The sequence below is a fragment of the Coturnix japonica genome, chromosome 7 (genome assembly GCF_001577835.2).
Source record: "Coturnix japonica isolate 7356 chromosome 7, Coturnix japonica 2.1, whole genome shotgun sequence".
In the NCBI taxonomy this organism is placed as follows: Eukaryota; Metazoa; Chordata; class Aves; order Galliformes; family Phasianidae; genus Coturnix; species Coturnix japonica.
The window spans coordinates 25,619,020-25,643,309 of NC_029522.1; the positions used below are offsets into that span (position 1 = coordinate 25,619,020).

The following is a 24,290-nucleotide window of genomic DNA, read 5'->3' on the forward strand; positions in this document are numbered from 1 at the left end:
TCAGCACAAGGGATTTTTCATAATATATATTGTTTGTCTAGCAACTCGGTCTAAATGAGGTCACTATAGGGCTCATTGCTCAGTTTTCATAATGCTGGTGTTTAGTACCTTCCAGATGACTTAAACAAACCAGACCGTTGTGCTTGTCTCCGTTGTAAAACTTGGTTAGTATTACTTCTTTAAACAGCCATCTTGTGTATTTAGATATCTTTAAAAGTTTTATGATACTTTGAAGTTTCCTTGCTGGAATTGCAGTTATTTATTTACTTCTTGTTGTTGTGAGGCAAGGTCAGATAATAGTATTTATGCACAGATGGAATTGACTCCATCTGATTGTATCTTTAATCCCACCTAAGGCTTTTCCATAAGGAAATCCGGATTTTCTTATTTTTTTCTTTTTAAGAGTTCAGCTTACCTCAAAAGCTTCCAGTGATGATCTGGATCTCTAAAATCACAGTCTGAATAGGCCTTACGTGGTGTATCCACCCCATGATTTATTGTAAATTCTCCAAAAGAAAATGACAGGATGAACAGAATTGTCTGGCTTAAGGATGGGCATTTCACCAGGATCAATCATTTCAATCAAAGTCATTTGTAAAAACGTAGCCTCAAATGAATTGTCAGCATCATAATCCCTACTTTATAAATGGAAGATAGATTTTGACTTTTGAAGTTCAAGGGACTAGTCATGAACATACATTCCAGTTCTCCTTGAAGATGGTGCCTAATATATGCTGCATGGAAATTATTCTGCATAGGAATTTCTGAAACAATCTGATCTTGTGCCTGTGTTCTGTGTGCTTCAGGCCAGTGAGTGGTGTCCTGTTCCATCTCCTGCTTTTCTGTTTATTCCCATACTGCTATGTTAAATATAATTCCAAAGTTTCTGCTTGGTATTTTCAACTCTGAGATTTGTTTGGCCTTTTTGGATCCCTGTTAGTGGTGCTTGTATTGTGGTGACTGAATTCAATGTCATCACAAATGAAATACTCACATCCTTTTACTCGTGACTGAAATAAATGTAATGTGTTTATTTGTTTACTTGTTGCAAATAAATTTTTATGGTGGTATGAAATACTGAATATATATGCAGTTAACAGTTTTCCAGGAGATCTTTTCTGAAAGCAAAATAAAACTTATATTAACTATATTATACAAAATCCTGTTATACAAACAGGATTTGCCTCAGCTCATAATGGTGAAATATTTATATAGATTAAACTTTCAAATTTTTTTCCTGTCTTCAACTTTACAATATCATGAAGTTTTAGTATAGAAACTGTAAATAATGCATGAACGGGGCAAATCCTTCCTGTGAGAGACTTTAATTTGGCCCACCTAATTTCCATTCCAAAGAGAAGAGCTATGTTCTGTATTCATTGCTAATCAAAGAACTTCCCAAGTGGGCATTAAAAAAATACAAGTAGCTAGATGAAGAAAAATGTTTCTTCATTAATAATGCAGTTCTGTCTACTACTCATACACAGATATACACTGAGAACATGTAAGCTTGCCATAGGGATGCCTTCATGCAGTTACAAGATCGAGGACATGCTCCTTTACTATCACTGATAAAACTGAGCATTGTGATGATTTGCATATGTGATCTATGCTTGGACCTTGTTTATTTTTCTCCTGCTAAACTATTTGCTGGTTAACTAATATTACAGTCATTTTTTTTATTTTTTTTTCCAGCCTAGAAAACAAATTGGTGTGTAAACTAAGTGTAATATATGTGTGTATTCATAACTGCATCACAGAAATAAGTTATAATTTCTAGTTAAGCTTAAGGGAATGCTGGATTCAGGGTAGGCACATGTAAAGGACTTTCTGCATGCTTTTTTTATTCCAAGTATGTAAGACGCCACTTACAAATTATTTATGCCATTGTCTGCATACCAAGTTTTTTTCAGATTTGAAACAACTTTACAATTTACAATAAATATTTTCATTAAACATTTGATATGAATTTAGAAAGTGAGACTACTTCAAACAAGAGCATCCACCTATATTTTAGTGGGTTTTTCATTAGTGATAATGATGTAAGAGATAAATAAACAAATAGGGAACGTGGATTTTATGTTTTGTTTTGTTGTGTGAAAAAAAAAAAAGAGGAAAAACAACTCAAGAAGCTTTATTGAACACATGATTGCAACTATCAATGTGCTTGGCATTTGGCATACAGGTCTTTCTTATCAGGCACATTTTAATTCACTTAGGATGGCTTGGCAGTGACACTGGCACAGGCTGCCTGGAGGAATAGTTGTGGGTGCCCCATGCCTGGAGTTATTCAAGGCCAGGTTGGATGGGGATGTATAGCCTGCATGGTAACTCTCATCGCTGGAGTGATTGTACTGATTTCCTTGATATTTCAGTTACATCAGCTATTCTTGAATTTCCTGGATACTTCTCTGTATGTGAGTATTTTTACTCACAAGTTTTAAATGTAAACAGTCAAGATGAGACTTCTTGGGCTCAAGCAAAACCAAATCCACATCTCCTAAAGTTCTGAAAGTATCCATGGAAACGTTACAGCTGTGTATTGGTGAATGAATATGCAACTCCTGTATTACTTCCAGCTTTATCTGGATAACTCAGAACTATTTCACTGAGTCAGAAATGAACTGCGCTACAGAAAAACAAAACAAAACAAAACAAAACAAAACAAAAAAAAACCCAACAAAATAAGATAATTTTTGCTGTTCACATTTCCAAAAACAATGGTTTGCATCTGTTTGTGGAAGAAAAGAATCTCAAAGCAGTGTGTCTTTGTGTGTTTCACTGTACTTAAACAAGAAAAGAAGGTATCTAAGAAGGCAGATCTTTGGTAGGGAAGGGACAGCCAGTGGAACTGTTATCTTTGATGTTTTGTTTCTTTACCCAGGAGCAGGTATGTTACAGAGTTTAGAATTAGAACTCCCTCACTTGATCCCAATTCAGATTTTTAATTTTTTTTTTTAAATTTTTATTTTAATTATTTTTTGATAAGTACAAGGAGAAGTGAAGGAACAAGGCTCTGGGAGCCATTGCAAAGAGTGAAGGATGGAGCTTTACCTTCTCTTGAAACAACTGTGACAGCTGACTTTTCTCTTCCCCAGCTCTGTTACTCTACTCCACTGTTGGTCTGTTGGCATAAATATAAAATCCCAAGTCATGAAACTGAGCAAAACATGTTTTGTAAAGCAGTGCTCATGTATTATACTTCTTTTCATTAATTTTATTTTTAATTTTTACCAGATTCTTTTAAATGTAGTATAACCAGAAATATATTTTTAGAAAATGCTAATTTCTTCTTTGTAACAGATACTACAAGTAGTTACTAAACTTAGAGCAGAATATGTTAATGCTTGCCACTGAGGTATAAAAACAGCAAAACCCAGAAGCTATTTTACTTTCTTATTCAGCACTGCTGTTTCAGTGGAGTATATGGAGGCAAACATTCCAACTGGCCCAACGATGCCGTCACCTGGGATCCAATCTTACAAGGCACTATGCAGTAAGAACTCTAATCATTGCGGTAGAGGAAAGAGCAGAGTGTTGTATGATTTGAACCTTTCAACAATCAGCAGTAACACGAGACAGAAGAAGACTTGATCGTATATGAGAGAGGCTGGATTTTTCTAATTTACAAAGGGTGTTAATTCATTTTTGTATCTTTACATACAGAAATGAAGCAGAGCCTTGCTCAGTAATTCAACAGTCCCACAAATTTTAAAGGAGAGAAGATTCAGCCTCTTTGTGTATATCTACTTGCTGTGTATGTCTAAAAGTGCCACGTTATTCTGAGCCAATGTATAATTTATGCATCTATTAATTTGAAGGTTAATCACTACTGCATTACCCTGGACACTGGTTTACAGCAAAGGGATTTTTAGTTAAATTTTCAGTGCTCACCCACTAACTGGGTTACATGCGTTTCTATAATCAGCTCTCTTCCCAGAGGAATTTCACATTAAAGCTTTCAGATTAGAAAATCATGTGAACAATTTTAAATATGTTAAAACAGTAATAAAAAAGTCATTTCCTTCTAAAATAAACACAACATTTGAAGCAGAATAATATTTTAATAAAATTAAATCTAAGTATTCACAAAGCATTATGCACATATAGTACATACTGTATTTAAAGCCTACGGACCTTAAATCATTTCATTCTAATGTAGTCAGCTTTGGACACAAGCTAAGCTTACTTCTTTTGTAATAAGAAAGTTTACAATTGTTCCTCAAAGTGATCTTACATATATACATATATATATATATATATATATAACTCTATATCTATACTCCTACATGTAAGTGTAGGTATATACACACACTTGTGTGTATGTGTGTATATAAACATACACACATACATACACATATATACATATATCATTTACACACATGCACACCTATGGGAACGTGTATGTGGTATGTGTGTCCACATACATATGTACTCTATCTGGGAATGCTGTAGATGAGCCAGTCAGTAAAAAGAGAGAACTCCAAACAACCACCCTAATAATTATAAAACAAAAGATTGTAATGTATGTTTAATTATACAGGTTCTTCATAACTTGCATTGAACAAAAGGAACACAGTCTTCTATGTTATATAGAAATTAGATTTATTGCATTTGATTATGTTTGTGTGACAGATGAAGAGTACCTGCCTGCTCATGACAGTTAACTTCTATGCTGTGAATAAAATAAAATGAAGTAGTACTGGAAAAAAAAACTATTCAATTAATGTGGCTTTGTGGATGCAGTCTGTTGTGATACTTTCCAGCATGTGGCAGTTTTCCTCACTGTTAAAGTCCTGCCCTGTTTCAGCTGGTTTGGAAGGAGGCTGCTTTCTAAGTCCTGATTGTTTTGAACCTAGAAGACCTGATTACCTTATTTTATTTTTTTTTCTAGGTGCAGAATCATAACCATTTATTGTAAAAAGCTTACTACAAAAAAGTCAACCCAAATTTTCAAAAGTGAGCTAGAAGTTTTTGCTTGGAGTTTAGCTTGGTCAAGAAGGAGTTTTTTTCCTATGTAAATTATTGGTTTCCTATTTGCTCTGAAGACATATCCACAATAAAATACTGTTTCTGTGACAGCAGTAAATGGTTGTCTCCATGCAACGTAAACTGTAATCATAGAACATGCATGTTATTTAGTAAAAAATAAAAATATAAGGTGCCTTGAGAATGCTGGCAGTTTTACATTTGGAACATACAGTTAGTGTGTGTGTGTGTATATATATATTTACATCAGAACTGCTCAACTTTACCTTACAAGCTTCAGATTTAGGAAAATATACAGTACTTTTGCATATATATTCCTTGTAGCCCCTGAGTCAAGTATAGAGGATTTAAATACAAAAAAAGGAAAAACAGCCATTAAAAGCACTTACATTTTTTATGTGAAATTATAGTATAAAAGTAAAGTATTATTTCCCAGGAAGACCAGGATCAGAAACATGCCTATGAAGACTCAAGATTCCTACAGTGCTTACTGAACATTCTGGCAAGGAAGGGTGCCTAATTGATGGGAGATAAGGTTTAGGATGCTGTGGGGGACACTCTGCAGACTGTTCACGTTCTTGATCTAAAAAGGAAGTCAGGTTGTCTTCTGAGGCTGTGTTAAGATGTACTCCACTTGAGAGAGATTCTTTGGATTTAAGTTTCGATTTTTCAAGGTCTAGAAATTCAGGACACTGGAAAGGAGAATAAACAATATGGCAATAACTTTATCAGACTCTTCTAGATTCTTGTTTCTCCTCAAAATTAGCACATTCAGACTGTTGCTGGAAATCCACATTTGACAGTTAGGCAGCGTGCTGAAGTATTTTTACATGGTACTACATTTGATTTAATGTGACTGCAGTTCTGTTGGTTAACTGTAGAAGTATATATTTATGTATACTTATGACCACCCTGCTCAGTTATGCTATTTCTAAGGACTTCAAGAATGGGACCTTTGGCAGGTGCACCCAAGCAGGCAGGTCTCATGCTTCTGATGGCTTGCACTTGTGTCTAATAATTATCATTTCTGCTAATTTTGGTGATGTGCATGATCATTAAGTGAATTGATTAGATTATAAGATCATTGTATAAATCTCTAAAAGTCTCACAGAAAATGTAGTTTCTGAAATTACAGCATCAAAAGTCCAGTACAGAGATGCTACATCAAAATAGTAATTTCATATTCCTTAAACTAATGAACAAGCACCTAAATTGTTGTGATCCCCCCCCATATTAAACTAACAAGATTAGCGAGGATCTTTTAATTTTTTTGGGCATATACAAACCTGAGATGAAGGACTGAAACTTCTGTCTGTTTTAATTGATGCTACAGGATGAAGATTTTGTGTAAACCGGATTGCTGGCTGTTGATACTCTGCGCCTGCAGTCACCATGCTGTAGGCAGGTGGAATGAGTGTTGATTGCCTCTGCAGAAGCTGCAGTATGGTTTGGATATCTGCAGTCATCTGGGATTCAAGCCTAAAGAAGTAACAAAATCAGTGAACATGTGGTCAGGACTGGATGTATTTTAACATAATGATTACAGATGTATTCAGAAAGAACTTGTAGCTTATTAATAAAGCAAGCTCTTGTTGTGACATGAGCATGCCTTTACTAGGAAAGAACAGAAGAGGGAGTGCTGAGCCTTTCCAAGGCATGCTAGCTTTCCTTTTCCTTCACAGATCATACTTGCCAGCTTGCTTGTTATCTTTTTGCAACATTAAGAATGAGTTCATTATTGTCTCTTAAACGTGGAATAAAAATTAATAGAGGGGATCAGATCTTCCGTTGAAGTTAACAGGAATAACTCCACTCTCCATCAAAACTAAGTTGATTTGTACTGGCTGAGGATGGGACACTATTTTTGATGTATCTGGCAACTATTTCTGACCTTCCCAATGCTAATAAAATGTGCTGAAATAAGCAGAAAACCACACTAGTGTTCTTCCACAGTTAGAAATGACAGATTCTTTCAATATCATTATTTTAAAAACAAAAAATAAATCTGATCAGATTTCTTTACAGTGGAAGTTTACTGATAAGACATTAGTAATTTCAGCGTTTCCAATGTTCAAACTCAGTAGTTCTATTTATTTTCCTTTATTTTAGTTTTATATGACTTCTGAAACATTTGATCTGCTTATGTCATTCATATAATTTCACAGCACTGAAATGATTTTCAAATGGGCTTACCAATATGATTGACCAGCTCAGCAATAGGTAATGCCCATAATGCCCCCTCAGCTGCTGAAAGGATAGAAGCACACTATGACAGACAAAATGTAGTTCAGATATAGCCTGCTGTACAGCACTCATCTTCTGACAAGAGCAAACAGATCTTTGTCAGCAGCCTTTAATGTTGTGAATGTTACTATCTGGACTCCCTACAGAAGCAGGAATGATCCTGTGAAGACAGATTTTTGCTTTCACCAGGATCTCTGCTGTTTGCATGGTGCTTTTTTCATTTTGGAGTTGTCCATCACCTGTGTCTCTTATTTATAAAGGCATACATGAAATTAATCTGAAAGGTATGCCCAAAGGATTTTTAGGATGCTGTTTCTTCATTTACTGGGAGAAGCTAGTTCTTTGGCATCAGCTTTTGTAATGAAAGGCACAAAAACAGAGGTTAGTCAGCCATGCTCTACTTGCCCTCTTGTTCATCTCCCTTGGGTTGTTTGCTACTTGAAAATATGCTGATCTCACACAAGCATGATGCTTGTGCCACAGGGGAAAATAATGCAGCAGCAGCAGCAGCACGCCACCATCCAGAGAACTTCTGTCTGCTAAACTTGAGATTCAGTATCTCAGTGAATATAAGGGATATAGCATTGGTGGACTTGCATCAGCACTTGTCTCTTGCTTTGAGTTAATTATAAAATGTCTTCCTTCTTATTGTGTCAGCAATTCGTAAGGTTTTCTCTGTATTTCACATCAAAGAGTTCAAGCGATTATGTTTATTCATCATTCTTCCTCCTTTCTCCATGATTTAAACTGGTCCACATCATGCCAAACAAGCAAAAACAAACAGGGGAACCTGAAGTACTTGGCCCAGAACCTCCACAAACTGAAGCTTAAAGAGGAGAAATAGAGATAACACTAGGCACAGAGTCCTGGTACAGTGGCTTTCCAGCCCTCAATATCCTTTTAACAATTTGGTTAGCGTGCCAGGCCTTTGACTTGGCATGGAAAAAGACAGGTGAAAGTGATCCTGCTTTTTAGTCCAGCAAGCCAGTTCTGACATAAGACAGAATACTGCCTAAAACATAGCATTCCTAGAAGATCCAGAAAATATTAAAAACTTGAAATCATGAAAGGGTTTATAAACATGAAAACAGTTAAAGAATAAAAGTGTTAAATAAAATGCATAACAATTTATATCTTAGTTTATTGGTAACAATGTTATTTTCTCATTCAAAAAATAATGAGAAAGGCTCTTCTACAAGGCAATTCACAGTCATTAATGTGGGTACCTAGAGGTAAGTGATGTAATTACTCAGCATTTTTTGTACTCAGCATTCCCAGAATTGTTTTTTTTATCAAGAATCTGGAAGGCTGAATTTAGGTGATATTTAGGCTGCTACAAATTCATATGTACAACACATTTTTTTTTTGTAGCCTCTGAAGATACAAATACCTTTGGAGATCTCCTATGCAATTTCATTCCTACTATAGAATCATTGATATAAATTGAATTGTAGACCCTTTTACAAATATATATTTTTATAATATCTCTGTTTTTACCTGTTGAGTTGCTCTTGAAGTAAATCTAATCGATTCTCCACTTCTCCATATACATAGTCACTTTCAGTATCGCAGATACCCCACGTTACGTGTGGTAATGCTGAGTGACTTGGGGAGTCCTGGTATTCCCTCACGTTCTGTTCCTCCCAGTTTCTTTTATCAGTGATATCTAAGGAAAAATAAACAAAATATAGGAAAAGTATAGATTTACACACATGCTGTTAAAAAGGGTTGGCACCACTAGAACATCCCATTTTCCAGTGTTTCTCCAAACCTTAGGAAACAACTTGATGTGGTGGAAATTTGTCTGAACTGTCTTTATTCCTTACCAGTGTTTACGGAAAAATAACAGTGGACACATCCAAAAATTATAAAATGTTAACATAAGGGTAGCAACATGCTAATATTTTAAGCTGTACATACACAAAGTAGCTTTATATATAGTCAATATCATAAGAGTGCTGCTGAGTAATGACTTCTATTTCTTTAGTTTTCTTATTTTTTAAAAGTGAATCCCCAGTTTTCTCAAGCTGAAATGAGACATATTTGCTTCAGATCAAGTGTATGAAATGATGTCCTTAGCTGTATTTACTGGTCAGCTTTTTGGTGTAAAAAAAGAGAACTTGCTACACTGCATTTACAGCATTTGACGTGCATTACAGTGTGCTGGAATGTCTCCAAACCAAACCAAATAACCAAATTGGTTATTACTTTCAAAAGGAAAAAGATTTGCACTGATGTAGTTTTAGCACCATAAGCCTCCAACCCAACCCTTATGTCAGTATGTAAAGTATGTTTCAGAGACTGGTGCTGTACTGTGATGTAAAGGGGGCCAATTGATTTTGTTTAGTATTCTATGACTTGTAACACAATGAAATATTTTGCATCGCTAGGTCATGAATTAACTTTCATGGTAAATACATACATAAAGTTCTGTTTGAACTATGGGTAACATTTTGGACTAAGGTGCAAACAGTAAATTTACCTCAAGCTAAAATGCTCAAATGCATAATTAGGTTTTACTATAGAGGTTCAGTTAGATTGTTCATATTAGTTTCCCTTCTAATCTTGTATATCTTTTACACAAATAAATAAAAAATTAGTCTTTGTATGGGTCCTTCGTATTTATATTCGTCCTGTGTAGAAAATGATCATGACTATTCCAGGCCCCAGCCTGTACCTGCTTGCACAAATCCCATTCATTTTGTCCCTAGCATTTCTTAGCCAAATTCTGCAACTGACTTCAAAAATAACCATAGTGCACTCCTTCTCTTTTTACTGTTTGAGCTATTTTTTTTCATCCTCTTTCAATTTGTTTAATTTACACATCTATGCATTTTTAAATTAGTTTACATTCCTTGTTTCAGGCTGTTTTTCCTTTTCACCAAACTGGTGAAATGTTACAATTTATTATGGGATATAGAAGTTGTGCATACCCATATTGATATAAAGATCTTGCTGTGAGTTTTGCAGAGCCTACAGGTGACATATTTATGATGAACAGTTCTGTTTCTACATATTTACACATCATCCTCATTAGGGGATGGTTTTAAGCTGAGACGGGAGGTTTAGGTTAGAGATTAGGAGAGAATTTTTCACACAGAGTGTGGTGACGCACTGGAACAGGTTGCTTAACGGGGTTGTGGATGCCCCATGGAGGCATTCAAGGCCATGTTGGATGTGGCTCTGGGCAGCCTGGTCTGATGGTTGACAGCCCTGCGCATAGCAGGGGGTTGAGACTAGGTGACCTTTAAGGTCCCAGACCATTCTATGATTCTATGATCCTCAGCTTTTGTTATTTTGAATCAATCTTTTGTCATATGCAATCAAAAATTGCTTCATATTGCTCAGATTCTCCTCTGTCCTGGAAAAAAAAAAAAAAAAGGCTATTGAAACTTTAAAACCTCTTTGGAACATCTCCCATTAGAGTCATAGTTGTAATTATTTAACTATGTAAAGTCACAAAATACATTAAATGTTCTTACTGTGCTCAGGCAGCTGCTTTTGTACAACTGGAGCAAATCCTTGACCGCTTATCAGGTGTCAGCCTCAGTCATAGTTGGATATGAATCCTGCACCATTCAGTAGTTCCTGAATGCTATTTTCAGGGTTCTCCTAACACCTTTTTTGGCACTGCATGCTGATAACTCATCTTAGGTTACGCTCATTTTACACTTGGGAAATTTTTCTAAGCAAACAATATCAACCAGAGCCATGTTTCAAAGAAAAGAAGAAAAAACTGAGTGTGAGTGACATATGAGAGGCTTGTCCAAATACTATTAACTAATCCTGTTCAATCACACCTTTAAGCAGAGTTGGTCTATGAAGAAAGCAACAAGAAACAGAAAGAAAGAAACATAAAAAAAAAAGAAAGAAAAAGAAATTTGCTTTTTAGATCTACTGTTTCAAATAGACTTAGCCAGGAAGGGGAGCTCTCACTACATGCCTCCGAGCAGAGGAAGAGACTTTCTCCTTTTCTGAATCAGAAATAGCTGCTTACTATATTATGTGCTGTTTGGTTAGCAGGTGGTAGAAAGTATCCTGGAGCTGTAGAGTATTTGGATTTCATGTGACATGAACTATAACTGATTTTATGCACTAAACAGAAGGAAGGGAAAAGAGATTTTGTCTTGGCTACACAGATACATATTCAGGTTCCCAGTCCACTTAAGCCAACAGAAGGAGAGGAAAACAATGTCAGAGAAGCATGTAATTTGGATTTAGTGGGTACGTGTGTCACAACTTGCCGTGTCCAAGGAATCTGGAAAGCTCTCAGCAAAGGAAGGGAGCAATCTTACAACAAATCCAGGGGTAAAATTTTCATTTATGGCCACAGCTATAATTGATATTGTAAATCCAGTGGAATAGAAACTAAAAATACTGATCTTATATTTCATTACTTTTTAATGCCCTGTAAAACCACGTTGCTGGCTATTTTACTCAATAAATCATTCAGTAAAATCTCAGTTTCCAATGATGTCTGTCATTCTGGGGAAATTACAAATGATTTTTGTCCCAGAATATGTATTTATAGACTATTAAAATAAACAATTTATGACAAAGGAAATGAATTGGCACTCAAATTATAAAATAAGATCATACACTGTAAGCAAAACTCTTGACTTATCTCTTGTGGGATATGGGATTGTACTGTTCTAAGCATCCTTTCAAGTACTTCCATAGGCATGTGCTTTTTCAGAAAGACTCAACAACAGTTATAGCTTTATAACCAGCACTGGTTTTCCATGGCTTGAAGAATCTTAGTCTGAGAGGTAAATCAATAAGTGTGTAATGTGGTTCACCTCATGAATCAATCTTATAGCCCAAACATAGGAAGAAAAGAAAACAGTATTTTTCTGTAGCAGATTAGCAGCTATGGAAAAATTACCAGATCTTATGAGAAGAGACATATTTTAATGTTAAGATTTGCATTTCAGGATTATGAAGTGACTTTTATAAAGTTTCTGGCTACAGTATTCAATATATTGTTATTTTCTTTCTATTCATCAACAGTAAGGATCAAGGGTTAAAAAAAGATTGAAGATAGCTAAATATGTATCAGTTACATATTTACATACATACATACGATTAGAGTTTATTACAAAATTTTGTTATGTTTATAACTATCTTTCCGGTAAACAAACAACTTCTAATTAATAGCAGGAGTAGCAGTTTAAAGCATAAAACTGATCATATTTTATTGACTGAGCTTTCACACAAACTATTGGAAGTTCTAGTTAACGGCCTAAAAAAAAATAATGTAGTCTTAATCAAAATATGTAACCTTTATACATGCTAAATTTAACTCATATAAAATCTGCAGTAGGTTGCCTTGGAAAATGTTGCTATAGCTTCCAGGACATGATTCTGGCTATCAGTAGTGGAAAGGTAAGCTTACAGATTGTATTAAGTATGCAAGAAGTTTATGTGTTCATACTGCTATGATCCTATCCTGAAGAGACCAAACTTCATGCAATCATAACTTTAAAATGAAAAAAAATATATTGTTTGGCCTGATTAATAATCAGAATATTTTAAAATTATAGCCTAAAATTCAAAGTTTATTGAACAATTATTAAATGGTTAAACTGACTCTAAACAAAATGCTGGGGAAGACAGTATTAAACTGTAAGTATGTAATTCTTCCCTTCAGACTGAAACAATTACAAATGAACTTTCAGCAAGACTGAATATATTAATCTATGGGTTTTCATTATTTCTCCTTCACATCAATGATAAAATGAAAATTTTAATATATTCAATGTAATTTTAAATGTGATTGATTGTGATTAAACCCTTTGTAAAATTAACTGATGCTTCCTAGTTTTTTTTATCATTTCTTAAATACAAAAGACCAAATCTTTGTTCTTACGTTTTCCTTGTAGATGTGATGATTTTCATTGACACATACAACAAAATGAGATAACATTTCTTCAAGCTGTTATGAGCTACTTTCACTAAATTTTGTTTGTGCATCATCAATGCAGAGAGTGGAACTAATTATCTGAACAACTCCTAGACTTATTTAACTCATTATGTAGGATTTTGTACTGTCAGCCAACCCTGGCATATCATACTCTCTTGATTTGATTGTACTTTTCATCCTTGGACACTCAAGTGAAATGGTTGACAGTTTTGGAGATTTTGTTTACATATCTGTCCTGAGGCAGTTCAGATAGGAGATTATTTGTTAACAAAACCTGGAATAGCCTTTGTGAGGTTCTGTAATTTGGTTCCACAGTCATTGTATCAAACTATAGTGGTCCTCTTCAGAAATATTAATTTTTGATCTAAAATAGATGTTCTTGTTTGTTCTTCAGAAAACACAAACATAACAATTATGTAAAGAATAGGATCATTAAGAAAATGATTTGATAATCAAACCAAAAAAGATGTCTAATCAAAATTTAAGAAATAGTACCAGTTATATTACCTTTGCAAGAGTCACTTCTTTTGTCAGTAAGAATTTCTTCTGTTGCATGAATCATTTCTTCAAAGTCCAGCTCTGTAGTTTTCTCTGTTACAGATGGGTAATCAGCTATCCCAGAGAACAGGGGTTTCTGCTCATCTTCAATGGAGGACACAAATGATGATGAGCCACTTTTTTTCTCCTCAAAGTGTTTCTTAATAGATTGATAAAATCTGGAGTTGTCCCCTGTGGGTTCAGGATCACTCTGATCGTTCTCTTTGAAATAATCTGTTGGATAGAAATAATCATGTGGAATAATATGCAGTTTATAAACTTGTGCTCTAGTTTATTCTGGTTGGAGGATGGAGATCTATATTTCTTTTAAAGACACAAAAGACATTTGCAGTTATGTGATTTCTCATCTCTGGATCACAAGTAATTTTCAAAAAGCTGCTTATATCAAACCAACTTTCCTATTTACTCACTGTTTTATTCCAGCTAAGGATAACATTTGAGAAACCTCAAAAAATAAACGCATTATAAATCCAGACACATGCTTAAAAAATTGAACTTAATAAATTCTCTCTTCTAATTTCTCACATTTTGGGATTTTTCTCGCAGTCTTCACAGTAAAACAACCATAGGTCTCAGACTCAGTTTCAAAACTACATTTTCAGGTTATACCTACATAAAGGCATCTTTGCTGTTTATTCTTTTCCCAGCGAAGGTCACAGCTCAACCACAAAATGCTGGCCTAGATAAATATGGGTGTATTTCTCCATGTACATTACTGGCATACTTATATTTAGGATTGATATGGGAGATAGAACCCTCTTGGCAAAAGAAGGATGAAGTTGCTTATCTATTTTTGTAGGATCATCTCAAAATGGCATCAACAGTCCAAATTCCTTAGCTTTTTGAATTAACTGCTATTCATTTTGCTCTGATCATCCAATCTTTTGAATAAGTAAGTGAAAAGCTGCAATATACAGGGTAGGAAAGTACCAGCCACTTACACAATGAGGCTTTAATTAATTGCATTCAGGATCTGGAGTGAGGAACAGGAGGTTCAGTAGTGTTAAAAGATGGCAAATAAAAATACAGATTTAAAGCATGTGCCTTTAAAGAACACATTGTAAGAAGGAAATAGAATTTAAACACAAGAACGATCATTTGTGGATATAGAGAACTCCTGATCTCTTTTCAGCACGAACTTGAATCTAATTTCAAATTCAGTATTTGGTCTTACCCCTATTTTTAACTGAAATGTCAAGATAATTCCAGTTCTACTATTTATTTAAAACACTTTTTAGCAGGGTAGTCTCAACAGTGTATAAATACTGTAACTAGTTTGCATTAACTTCCTGGGGAGACAGCATGACTTCCCATCTGCTTTGTGCTAATTACTAATCAACATATTTCTGGAATGTCTGTAGTCTTTACAGACTATGGAAGTGGTTAATACAACATTTATTATATCACATAGGTTTATTTGATTTCTGATTACTATTTGAAATGAAAGTGTGGCCTTATCTAATTCTCTTTATTGTGCACGAAGAGAATGCAGTATCTGTATCTGGAGCACTCTGCAGGATTCCAGACATCTATGAGCAGTGAGAGTAGGTAATGGTCTACAAAATAAAACCTGTACCAAGGCAGGTCTCCTGTAACTGTACACTCTGGAGTCTCTAGGGAAAATTTACACAGCCCTGCACTGAACTAACTTTATTTGGCTCTTGTAAAGCAGAATTACTAGCTGTAAGTGATAATGTCAACACTCTGATACTTCTAAGGCATCAACACAGATGCTAATGGACTGACAGTGTAAGGCTTTTGGGCGATACATAGACTGGGTAGATGTCCCACACATCACCCAAGAATAAAAAACAAAAAAACAAAAAACAAAACAAAAAAAAAAAACAAAAAAACAACAAAAAATAACCAAGAAAGCGTCATAAGAAAATTCTAATGTATATGTCTCATGTCTCACATGGTGAAATGCATGCAGTCATGGTACAGTAAATTTTCTTAATTACTTACTGCTTGACTAACTTCAACCACAGACACACTGCTGACTGTGAAAAAGACCTTATAATGAAAGCTGAAATTGCCATTTTTAGGGTAATTTTTATATTCATGGGATGTTGTACACTAACAGTAATGAGCACCCTATGGAATACAAATCAACCAGTGAACTAATTTTAAGAGAGGTCATTGAGAGTCTAATGAAAAAAAATAGTATAGCAGCTCAAATATAGCAGATCATCTTACTTGTCATATTCAAGGAATATTAAAATATCTAGAAACAAGATCCTAGCAATTATTCTTCTGTAAAACAGAGTGGTTCAACTGATGTGTCTGCATTTAGTCTGCATCTATAGCAAATCAACAGGACATATTCTTTTCCAAATGCTGTTCAGTCATAACAAACTCCCTAGTATTAGAAAAATGGTGAAAATGGTTGAAAACCTATTGAAATCAATGAATATTTTTTAACCTGATGATCTATCTCAAAATACATGTCTTTGGCTTTAGTGCAATTGCTGTATCTGATAGCATCTGTTGTGTTCGAGATAAGTCATAAGCTGTCTTTTCTTTAAAGACTGATGCTAGAGAATAATCCCATTTTTCTCTGCAAATGGAACTGAGCTGTATTTGGCTCTGCAGGTGCAAGCTCAGCACCTCAGCTCAACCGTTCAGCAGCGCTTCTGTAGCTCAATGAGAAGATATTACAAATCACATTTAGGCAGTGCTTTGTTCACAGAGTAAATTTCTCCCTTTTGTTTTTACTTTTTAGATGAAATCCAGTCCTTGTTTTGGCAATCATTTTCCAGATGAGAATTTTGTATCTTTGTATATCCATATTATCTATGGATAAGTTCCCTTTCTGGCAGACAGGCTCAAGGTTTCAAAAGTATTTTTTTCTCCTTTCTCTTCTGTTTCAGGGAAAAAGAGAGTAATCCCTCATCTTAGTGCTTCCTCTTTCCTTTTCTAGTAATGCAATTTTGACTCTCTATTTCTAAGAACTAGAAAAACTGTTTTACAGAAGTTGATTTGTGTAACTTTCTGCTTTACCAAACATGTACAAACATCATTTACACTCTTTATGGGACATGCTTTAGCTTGCTATATGTTTTGGATGCCTGACAATCTTACAGGCAATGCCATTTGATAATTTGCTGTCTGGAAATCCCAAAATCTTCACAGTAGTTTTTAGAGCTTTTTGCACTTGCACTGACAATGCAAGTCAAAGAAAAGAAACAGGGTTGTCACGAGGCCAATGGAGAGCAACTATGACTCACAGAAGTACTGGGATAAAATCTTGCTTAGTGCAACAATTATCACAGTTTCTTTCTAGTGTTGTGGTTAGCCTGCAGTGTTGAAGTTTTGCATTATTCAAACAGTGTCAGTCTGCATGAGCCAGACATACTTTCTCCTAACATATCACTCTGCTAGCAACAATATTGGTGAAAGTGCCAGTAATATATTACATGTGGAACAGCATTGTTTAATATTACTGTAATTTCACTAACTTGAATTTGTCATACTTAATTAGTTTAGCTATGTAGCATAGCGTATCAGAAGAAGGCAAATTTTTATTCCCTTTTTCAGCTATCCAATAAAAAGCCCCATAATATGCCTTGACAAAATCAATTTTGTAGAGGAAATGATGGGAATAATTTCCTCACCCCCACAGAAAGCAATTTATATCCCAAACCATAAGACACGTAATCCTCATCATTAAAATTATCAGTATAACTGTAAATCTGTTCAGCAGACATGATATTGCTCCACTCCTTTGAAAAATCCTACCATATCATTTTATGTTACACCAAGTAAGTCCCTTGGTAAGGAGAAATGCACTGTGACTTTGAAGGAGAGATGGTTGATTGCCCAAAAAGTCAGCAGGTCTTCAGATTCCCAGCAAGTATTTTGGTTCAATTGTTACTAGGTTTTTCTTATGTGATATTCACAAATATTTCTGTGATGGTCGATCTGTTTTTCCTACATATGAACAAAATATTTGCATGTGAACAATTCTGTTTGTTGTCTATTCTTTAATTTAAAATTATCAGTAAACTTGCCAGAGAGCAGAAAAATTCCTCATGTGCCCACTCATGCACCAAAGACAGCAAATGTTTGAAGTCAGTGACCACACATTTCATAGAAAACATTCAATACAATTTCACAAACAGTTTGAAAAGGTGCAAAATCTCAAAGAAGTCCAAAAATCAAAAGTGGTTAATTCATAACTTGAACACTGATGTTCCAGCCATGCCTGTGTTTTCCACAGCACTGCTAGGAAATGAAGATATCTCCTTAATGTAACTAAGAACTTTTTGGATAGGTTTAAATGCATGAAATCTGAATGGCAAAATCACAATTTTTGTGTGCATGAGAACAGTAGATTGGGAACTGTACAAAATATGTATTGAAAATCCTTAGGATTTCAGTTCTAAATATTTTCCAAATGCTCTCATATGAAAAAGTAGAAATTGGTTATCATCAGAATATTTATATATTGCATATAATATAGTAACTCTTAGTACAATGAGAGAATTAATATAAAGAATACCTTTTACACATCTGAATTTAAATAACTGTGTAGTGTTCTATAAAGCTTATCTGGATGTATCAGTATCTTGTACTGATACAGAGTTCAGTGTGTAGAGGAAACCTGAACTTGTTATGCAGGGTTTTCTTCTTGCTGAAGAGTGTTGCTCATGGGCATGTCAGGAAGGTTGGAACTAAATAATTTTTAAGGTCTCTTCCACCCAAACCATTCTACGACTCTGTGCTTCTAATACAATACTTACTTGCACTATAGGTCATTTCTTAATAATGGAAAGTTACATTTACAGCTTTTTAGTTATAAAGAAAGCAATAAAGCACTGTGTGCCAATTCTCTGATAAAAGTATTGCTTCACATTTGAAGACCATAGGATTCAAATTTTTAGAAATAAAAGAACAGTGTAATGAACCCTGAAGTCATCATGTATTCATTAATAATTTGATTTAGCAACAGTGCCAAATTCTCATGATAAAATGAGGGCTGCCTCATTCATTTTCATTTTTTCCATCTCTGAATATCAAATACAGTAATGCTCTTGCACAGCATAATTTCCAGCAAATCTTGGGTGAAACAAAGAATATGTGAAATTACATTATTTCCATCAGGGAATTTTGTTTGTTTGATTGATTGTTTAAAAATAATCTTTCAAGACAAATACAGTTATATCAAAGCTTGGATATTTTCAGAAGATGGCAGAGTCAAGTTTCATAGTTAACGCGAATATGAAATCCTTCATTTACTCTTTTGTGTCATTTATAATGCATATAATATAATAATTAATAAGTTAGAGAGGGAATTACAAGTCTTTGAATTTCCATCCACTGTCTGGCTTTGTATAAACTTTAATGATAATTAGATAATAATGGAAGGACATTTCTTGATTTATTTTTCAGGAAATAATGCTATACTTTAAAAACCAGAAATAAAGAAGTATGAATATGCACCTGAAAAGGGATTCAGGTCAAGAGCTGAAGTTTAGAATTCTCTTCTAAAAGGGAATGCAGTTTTCACCATAGAGCTATGAGTACTTTTATTTTATTTTATTTTATTTTATTTTATTTTATTTTATTTTATTTTATTTTATTTTATTTTATTTTATTTTATTTTATTTTCAGAGGATAGCTATTGGCATGTGTGCCTGCACACAACATTTGGAAACAGCCTCTCTGGGAGCATCTTGTAGAAACAAGACTCTTAAGGAAGCTCCCTGAGGTAGCTCCTAGGCACTGTGGTAATAGCAAAAACAAAAATAATAGGAGTGGATGGAAAACTGCAGCGATGGGTTCTCTGACAACCATACACTTTTCGCTGAAGGTGAGATTTCAGGAACACTATATCTTGTTCTAGGCCATATATATTTTATATGGCCTGTTCAAAGAACAAAGAGCAGATGGGATTTGAGTATAGCACAAGTGTAGCTCCAAACCAGCATTATCTTGGGAAAGGATTTTCTATCTGATTGCTTCCATGGCTTCACAAGAATTCTGTGTGAGTGCCTAGGCCAGGTCCAGGGTTTTGATAGCTTTCAGATAAGGGTTATGTGAATTTAAGATGAATGCAAGTGATAGCTTTTCATGAGAATAATTGGATGCTTAAATAGTGTCACAAAAGTGTACGTTAACATAGTTACACAAGACAGTAGCAAAAGTAATATTGCTTGAATTCCAGGAAATAACATTCTCAAGATTTCAAGCTCCAAGTGATCTTACTTTTCTACTTTTCTAGGGTGATAGTCTATTACTTGCTTTTTTTTTTTTTATTTTATTTTTATTTTTATTTTTATTTTTATTTTTTTTCCTCCAGCTATATGTTTGGATTCTGTATTGATGGAACCAACTCTAGCGATGCTGTGTTTTCAGCACTGAATATCAGATCTGCAGTCAGAACAATCAGAACTTAAGGAACTTCTTGATCATACACATTGCCCTTGAAAACAGCTAAAAACAGGTAACTGCCACTGAACTGGAATTACTGGAGGAAAGCAAAAAATGAACAAGAAAAGACTGTGTTCTGCACTGCTAAATAAAGTAACTGAATTTAGATAGAACAGTTTATTGTCCACCATTTTTCAGTAGGAGATTAACTTGCCAACCCATCTGAAAACTTTGTTGGGAAATGCCAGGCAGGAATACTGCTTATTTTGAGCAGTCATGGAGAGAATTTCTTGGCTGACTGTCAAGCATCTATGGCAACTGGCTGAGGCTGCAGCTGCACCTGTGCAAGGAATCTCATCCATTATACTGAAAGTCCTGCAGTGAATTTCTTTTAGGTGAGATCAAGAATAAACTGCTATGCAGTGCATATTTTAATTTCTGCAGGGGATGTCTTGTGGTTTCCAGTGCTTTCTGGAAACCAGAGAACAAGCTAGACCTTTTAGAAGTATGATTGAACATACGTAGCAGCTAAGATCAATTTCTTTTGACACAGGTAAGAAATGATGGGAATGTGTATAGGTAGACTAAGGAGGTCTTACTTGGAATTGGAAACATAGTGGCACTATCTGCAGCTGTGAGAGCTGTGTGGATTTTCTTTAACCCCTGATAAAACTCCTGCAGGAACAGTTACTATGGCAACAAAGTCCAAATCAGGCTAGCATGAACTAAAGGCTGAGATAATGCAATCCCACTTTAGCACTCCAGAAGAGAGAAAATCACTGATGATCACACTAAAGATGAAAATAATGCTTTCTCAAACTATGTAATATAGGTCAATGACTGAAAGAAAAGAATGGGTAATCCTCTCCCCTGTAGTAATTACATATAAATAATTTGGTGAGATGTAAAACATCAAAATTAAAGTGAGAATGTTGTTTGTCTACTCAAGTTGTAGTCTGTTCAGTTACAAAATCAAAATATGATCATTAAAAGTCATTATGTGAGACATTTTTTATCTATAAGAATATGTTGGTCAGAAATGCTTTTGCCAGCTCTGTTTTCAGGAACTTGATTTTTCTTTTCCAGTTCTAAAGCACTCTACAGGATCACGCTGAAAAATTTATCAGTTATAGTCTAATTATGCTGGATCAGAGTATGATGCAGCTCTCTTCCATGAGAGGTAAAAACAAAAAAGAGAATTTCACAACCCAGTAGTAAAACCTAGTGCTCTACAACCTCATACAGGATATAGGATGGGCCACAGAAAAGTGATACAGAGACTATGACTACCAGTTGCCTCCTCTGTCAGTGGGAACATATGAAGAATCTGAACAGGGACCTGAGGGGGGCAGTAAACCAGTGGGTCAAAAGCATATTCAGTGCTTAGGTGGACTTTAAATGTGCTGCTCTTCTCAAAGTCTAACTCAGAGTCACCAGGTACTGTAGGACTGAGGTGCTTGTTGCAAGCCTTGTCTCCTCTTTCCCAAAGAAAGGCTTATTTTTTTCTCAAAGATAGAACTCTGAGAAATTATACTGTCTCAAAAGAGAGAAAAAATAAAAATAAATATTAATAATAAAAATAAATAAGTATCTTGTAGAGAGAGTATTCAATATAACCTAGAGAGAAAGAACCATAAAATCTTGAGGCCTATGCACCACGTTGACACCTGAGGATCCTATTTGTAATTCTGCAGCAGACGTGACATGGAAGATCACTTTCAACATATCTAGATGGGAGCATATGTTATCTCATAAGAAATTTGAAGGTTATTCAGGCAGAGCACCTCTGTCAACAGATTCTTAGTGATGAGCAGATTGAATATTTCATGGGGATGTTTTCTTGACAGATTTGGTGTCAGTCTTGGCTTCTTGCCCTAAAGATGTTTATTTGATCAAATGGCAATGTCATTGTTCTGAGCAGCCACACTCTAGATTGAAGTCTTTCTTCATCAAGCTTTATATTTGCCATGTACCTTTAAAGTGTTCCCATTTATTATCAACTACTATGCAATTCTAAAATTGGTTTTGTGCTGTATTTAGGACTGGGATTTAACTGAGGAGTATGAAAAACTGGTGTACTAGGAACATTAATTTGTTGGACAAATCATTGGACCATGTACATATAAATTTATTCAAGCAATTGTGTTTTCCTTACATGAAAATGAAGATCTTGTATAAATTTAGCTTTCTTCATGATTATTGCAGTATGACTACAGCTACAGGTATCTTGGAGTATTGAATATTGTGACTGGGTTTAGTATTTCACTAAATTTTCCTTCATAAGGATTACTCACAAAAGCCTCTAAGGTGAATGCAAGCACAGAAAACCTGCCATTTACACATTGCCAAATGAATCTACTGTGTCCTGAAAACAGACACTTTAATGCCACGCAGAAGCACCACTTAACATAAAGTTCATCAAAGTACTTTTCTGAGGAAATAAAATCAACACTGCTGGTAAATAATCTAGTAGATTAGTTTCTCCAAACATTTTAAAACATGATGTCTCAGAAAATGGATAATGGCCTGGAGGTAATAAACAGATATATGTAAACATACATATATATACATGTTTATCTGAAGGATACTGGAGTAGATTAATGTTTGAATAGCTCTGCCCTGATGGATGTGAGGTCATGGAAAGGTGACACTGATATCCTCTAGACATATAAAACCATGTAGGGGACAATGCACACAATGTTTCTACTGCTCAGATGGACTCTCAAGACCAGTAAGACAAGTCTCAAGATAGTAACAACCAAAACGGGACCCTGGTGTACCCAGAAATACTAAAGAATAAAGAAGCAGTGCTGTCTAATATAAAAAAGGAAGTTAATTACCTTTTTCTATTTCACTTTGGAAGGACAATTTCCGTCTTCTTAGTTTGCAGTTATCTCCGTTTGTATCATTAGTAGTTTGTGATCTTATTACGATGTCAGACTTGATTAATGAAATATGAAACATAATGACAGATTAGTCCCACATAAAGAGAGCAGACTTTCAATAGTTGATTGACTCAGTCATGTGCAAGCTTTAAGAAAGGTAATATTACTCATGTCAGTCTACATCATCCCCATCTAATAGCACTGGTCAGTGCTAATGTTAAAAATTTCATACATATTGAGCAAAACTGGCAATGTTGCTACCTGATGGTGAAAAAGTATCCTGAAAAATAAATTCACCTGTATTATCAGCATTCTGAACTAGCACAGATGTGTTTAAAATCAGTTTAAAGAAAATAAATCCAAAAAAAAGAAAAAACAACCCAAAAACCACACTAAACAAATCACTTTAACAGAGAATGTATACTATTGCAAGGAGTAAGGTGGTAGCTGTTTGTAGTTAGATTTATATTTAATTGTATGGTACTAATTATAAAGGTTGCATTTTAAAACAATAAATAAGAGATTGAAAAGCACCGGGCAATATATTCCTCATTATTTTTAACTTTCTAGATGTTCCTTTCCTCTCTATTCAGTTCATGAAGATACTTCCATAGATTAATATAATGCTGTATTTCTCTATACACATTAATATATGTGCTTTTTGTTGCCTTTATGAATACAAGATACATTTAACTCTTCACTCATAACTCAGAAATTTATGGATAAGCCAAGAAAACATAATTTTTGCTCTTTGTGTACACACCCAAGGCACTGACTTCAGTGTACTTTCCTTCCATTTGCCAGTGAGGTTTCCTGTGCTACTCAAGAAAACATACTGTGTGAGAAGGGCAGAGGGAAACATGGTAAAGGTTTATATCTTTCTCTACACGCTGTAAACCTGATCACCAAGGGGTCTAAATGGTGGGTCACTAGTAGAATAACTGCAAGAGGAAAAAAGTACTTTATAAAAATGAGAGGATGGAAGCAGAAGTTAAAACAGAAGCATCTATTATTAAGATAAAAAATCTGCATCAGAGTGAAGTTTTTTATATCAGATTGTGTTCATCACTTTTTTTGGAGATGATTTTCTGGATTGTGACAGTCAGTGGAATGCAAACTGCTAGAGAAAAGTGTGATTCTACAGGCTCAGAGGCATGGGCAAGCTTGTCCTTTCCTGTATGTGAAGTCTATTGATTTTTTTCTTAGTAGCTGGCACAGCAGTAAGAAATATCAGCTGAAAAATTTCTAAAGGATCTAAGCAGCAAGAACTTCCTTTGTGTCTTTACAACATAATGTGATTTGTTTCAGTTTTCTCAGAT

General features: G+C 34.8%; 1 protein-coding gene across 1 annotated transcript in view; it reads right to left on the reverse strand.

Annotated features, from left to right (window-relative positions):
- Positions 1-1,824: 1,824 nt before the first annotated feature.
- The window catches only part of KCNH7 (potassium voltage-gated channel subfamily H member 7), a 187,511-nt gene continuing 165,045 nt past the window's right edge, over positions 1,825-24,290 (reverse strand). Inside the window, exons 12-16 of the mRNA XM_015868998.2 lie at positions 22,927-23,026; positions 13,664-13,927; positions 8,731-8,899; positions 6,276-6,468; positions 1,825-5,681 (exon numbers count right to left, since the gene is read on the reverse strand). Coding sequence (XP_015724484.1) covers positions 5,415-5,681; positions 6,276-6,468; positions 8,731-8,899; positions 13,664-13,927; positions 22,927-23,026 — 993 coding nt within the window. The 3' untranslated portion in view covers positions 1,825-5,414. The remainder of the gene's footprint in view (positions 5,682-6,275; positions 6,469-8,730; positions 8,900-13,663; positions 13,928-22,926; positions 23,027-24,290) is intronic.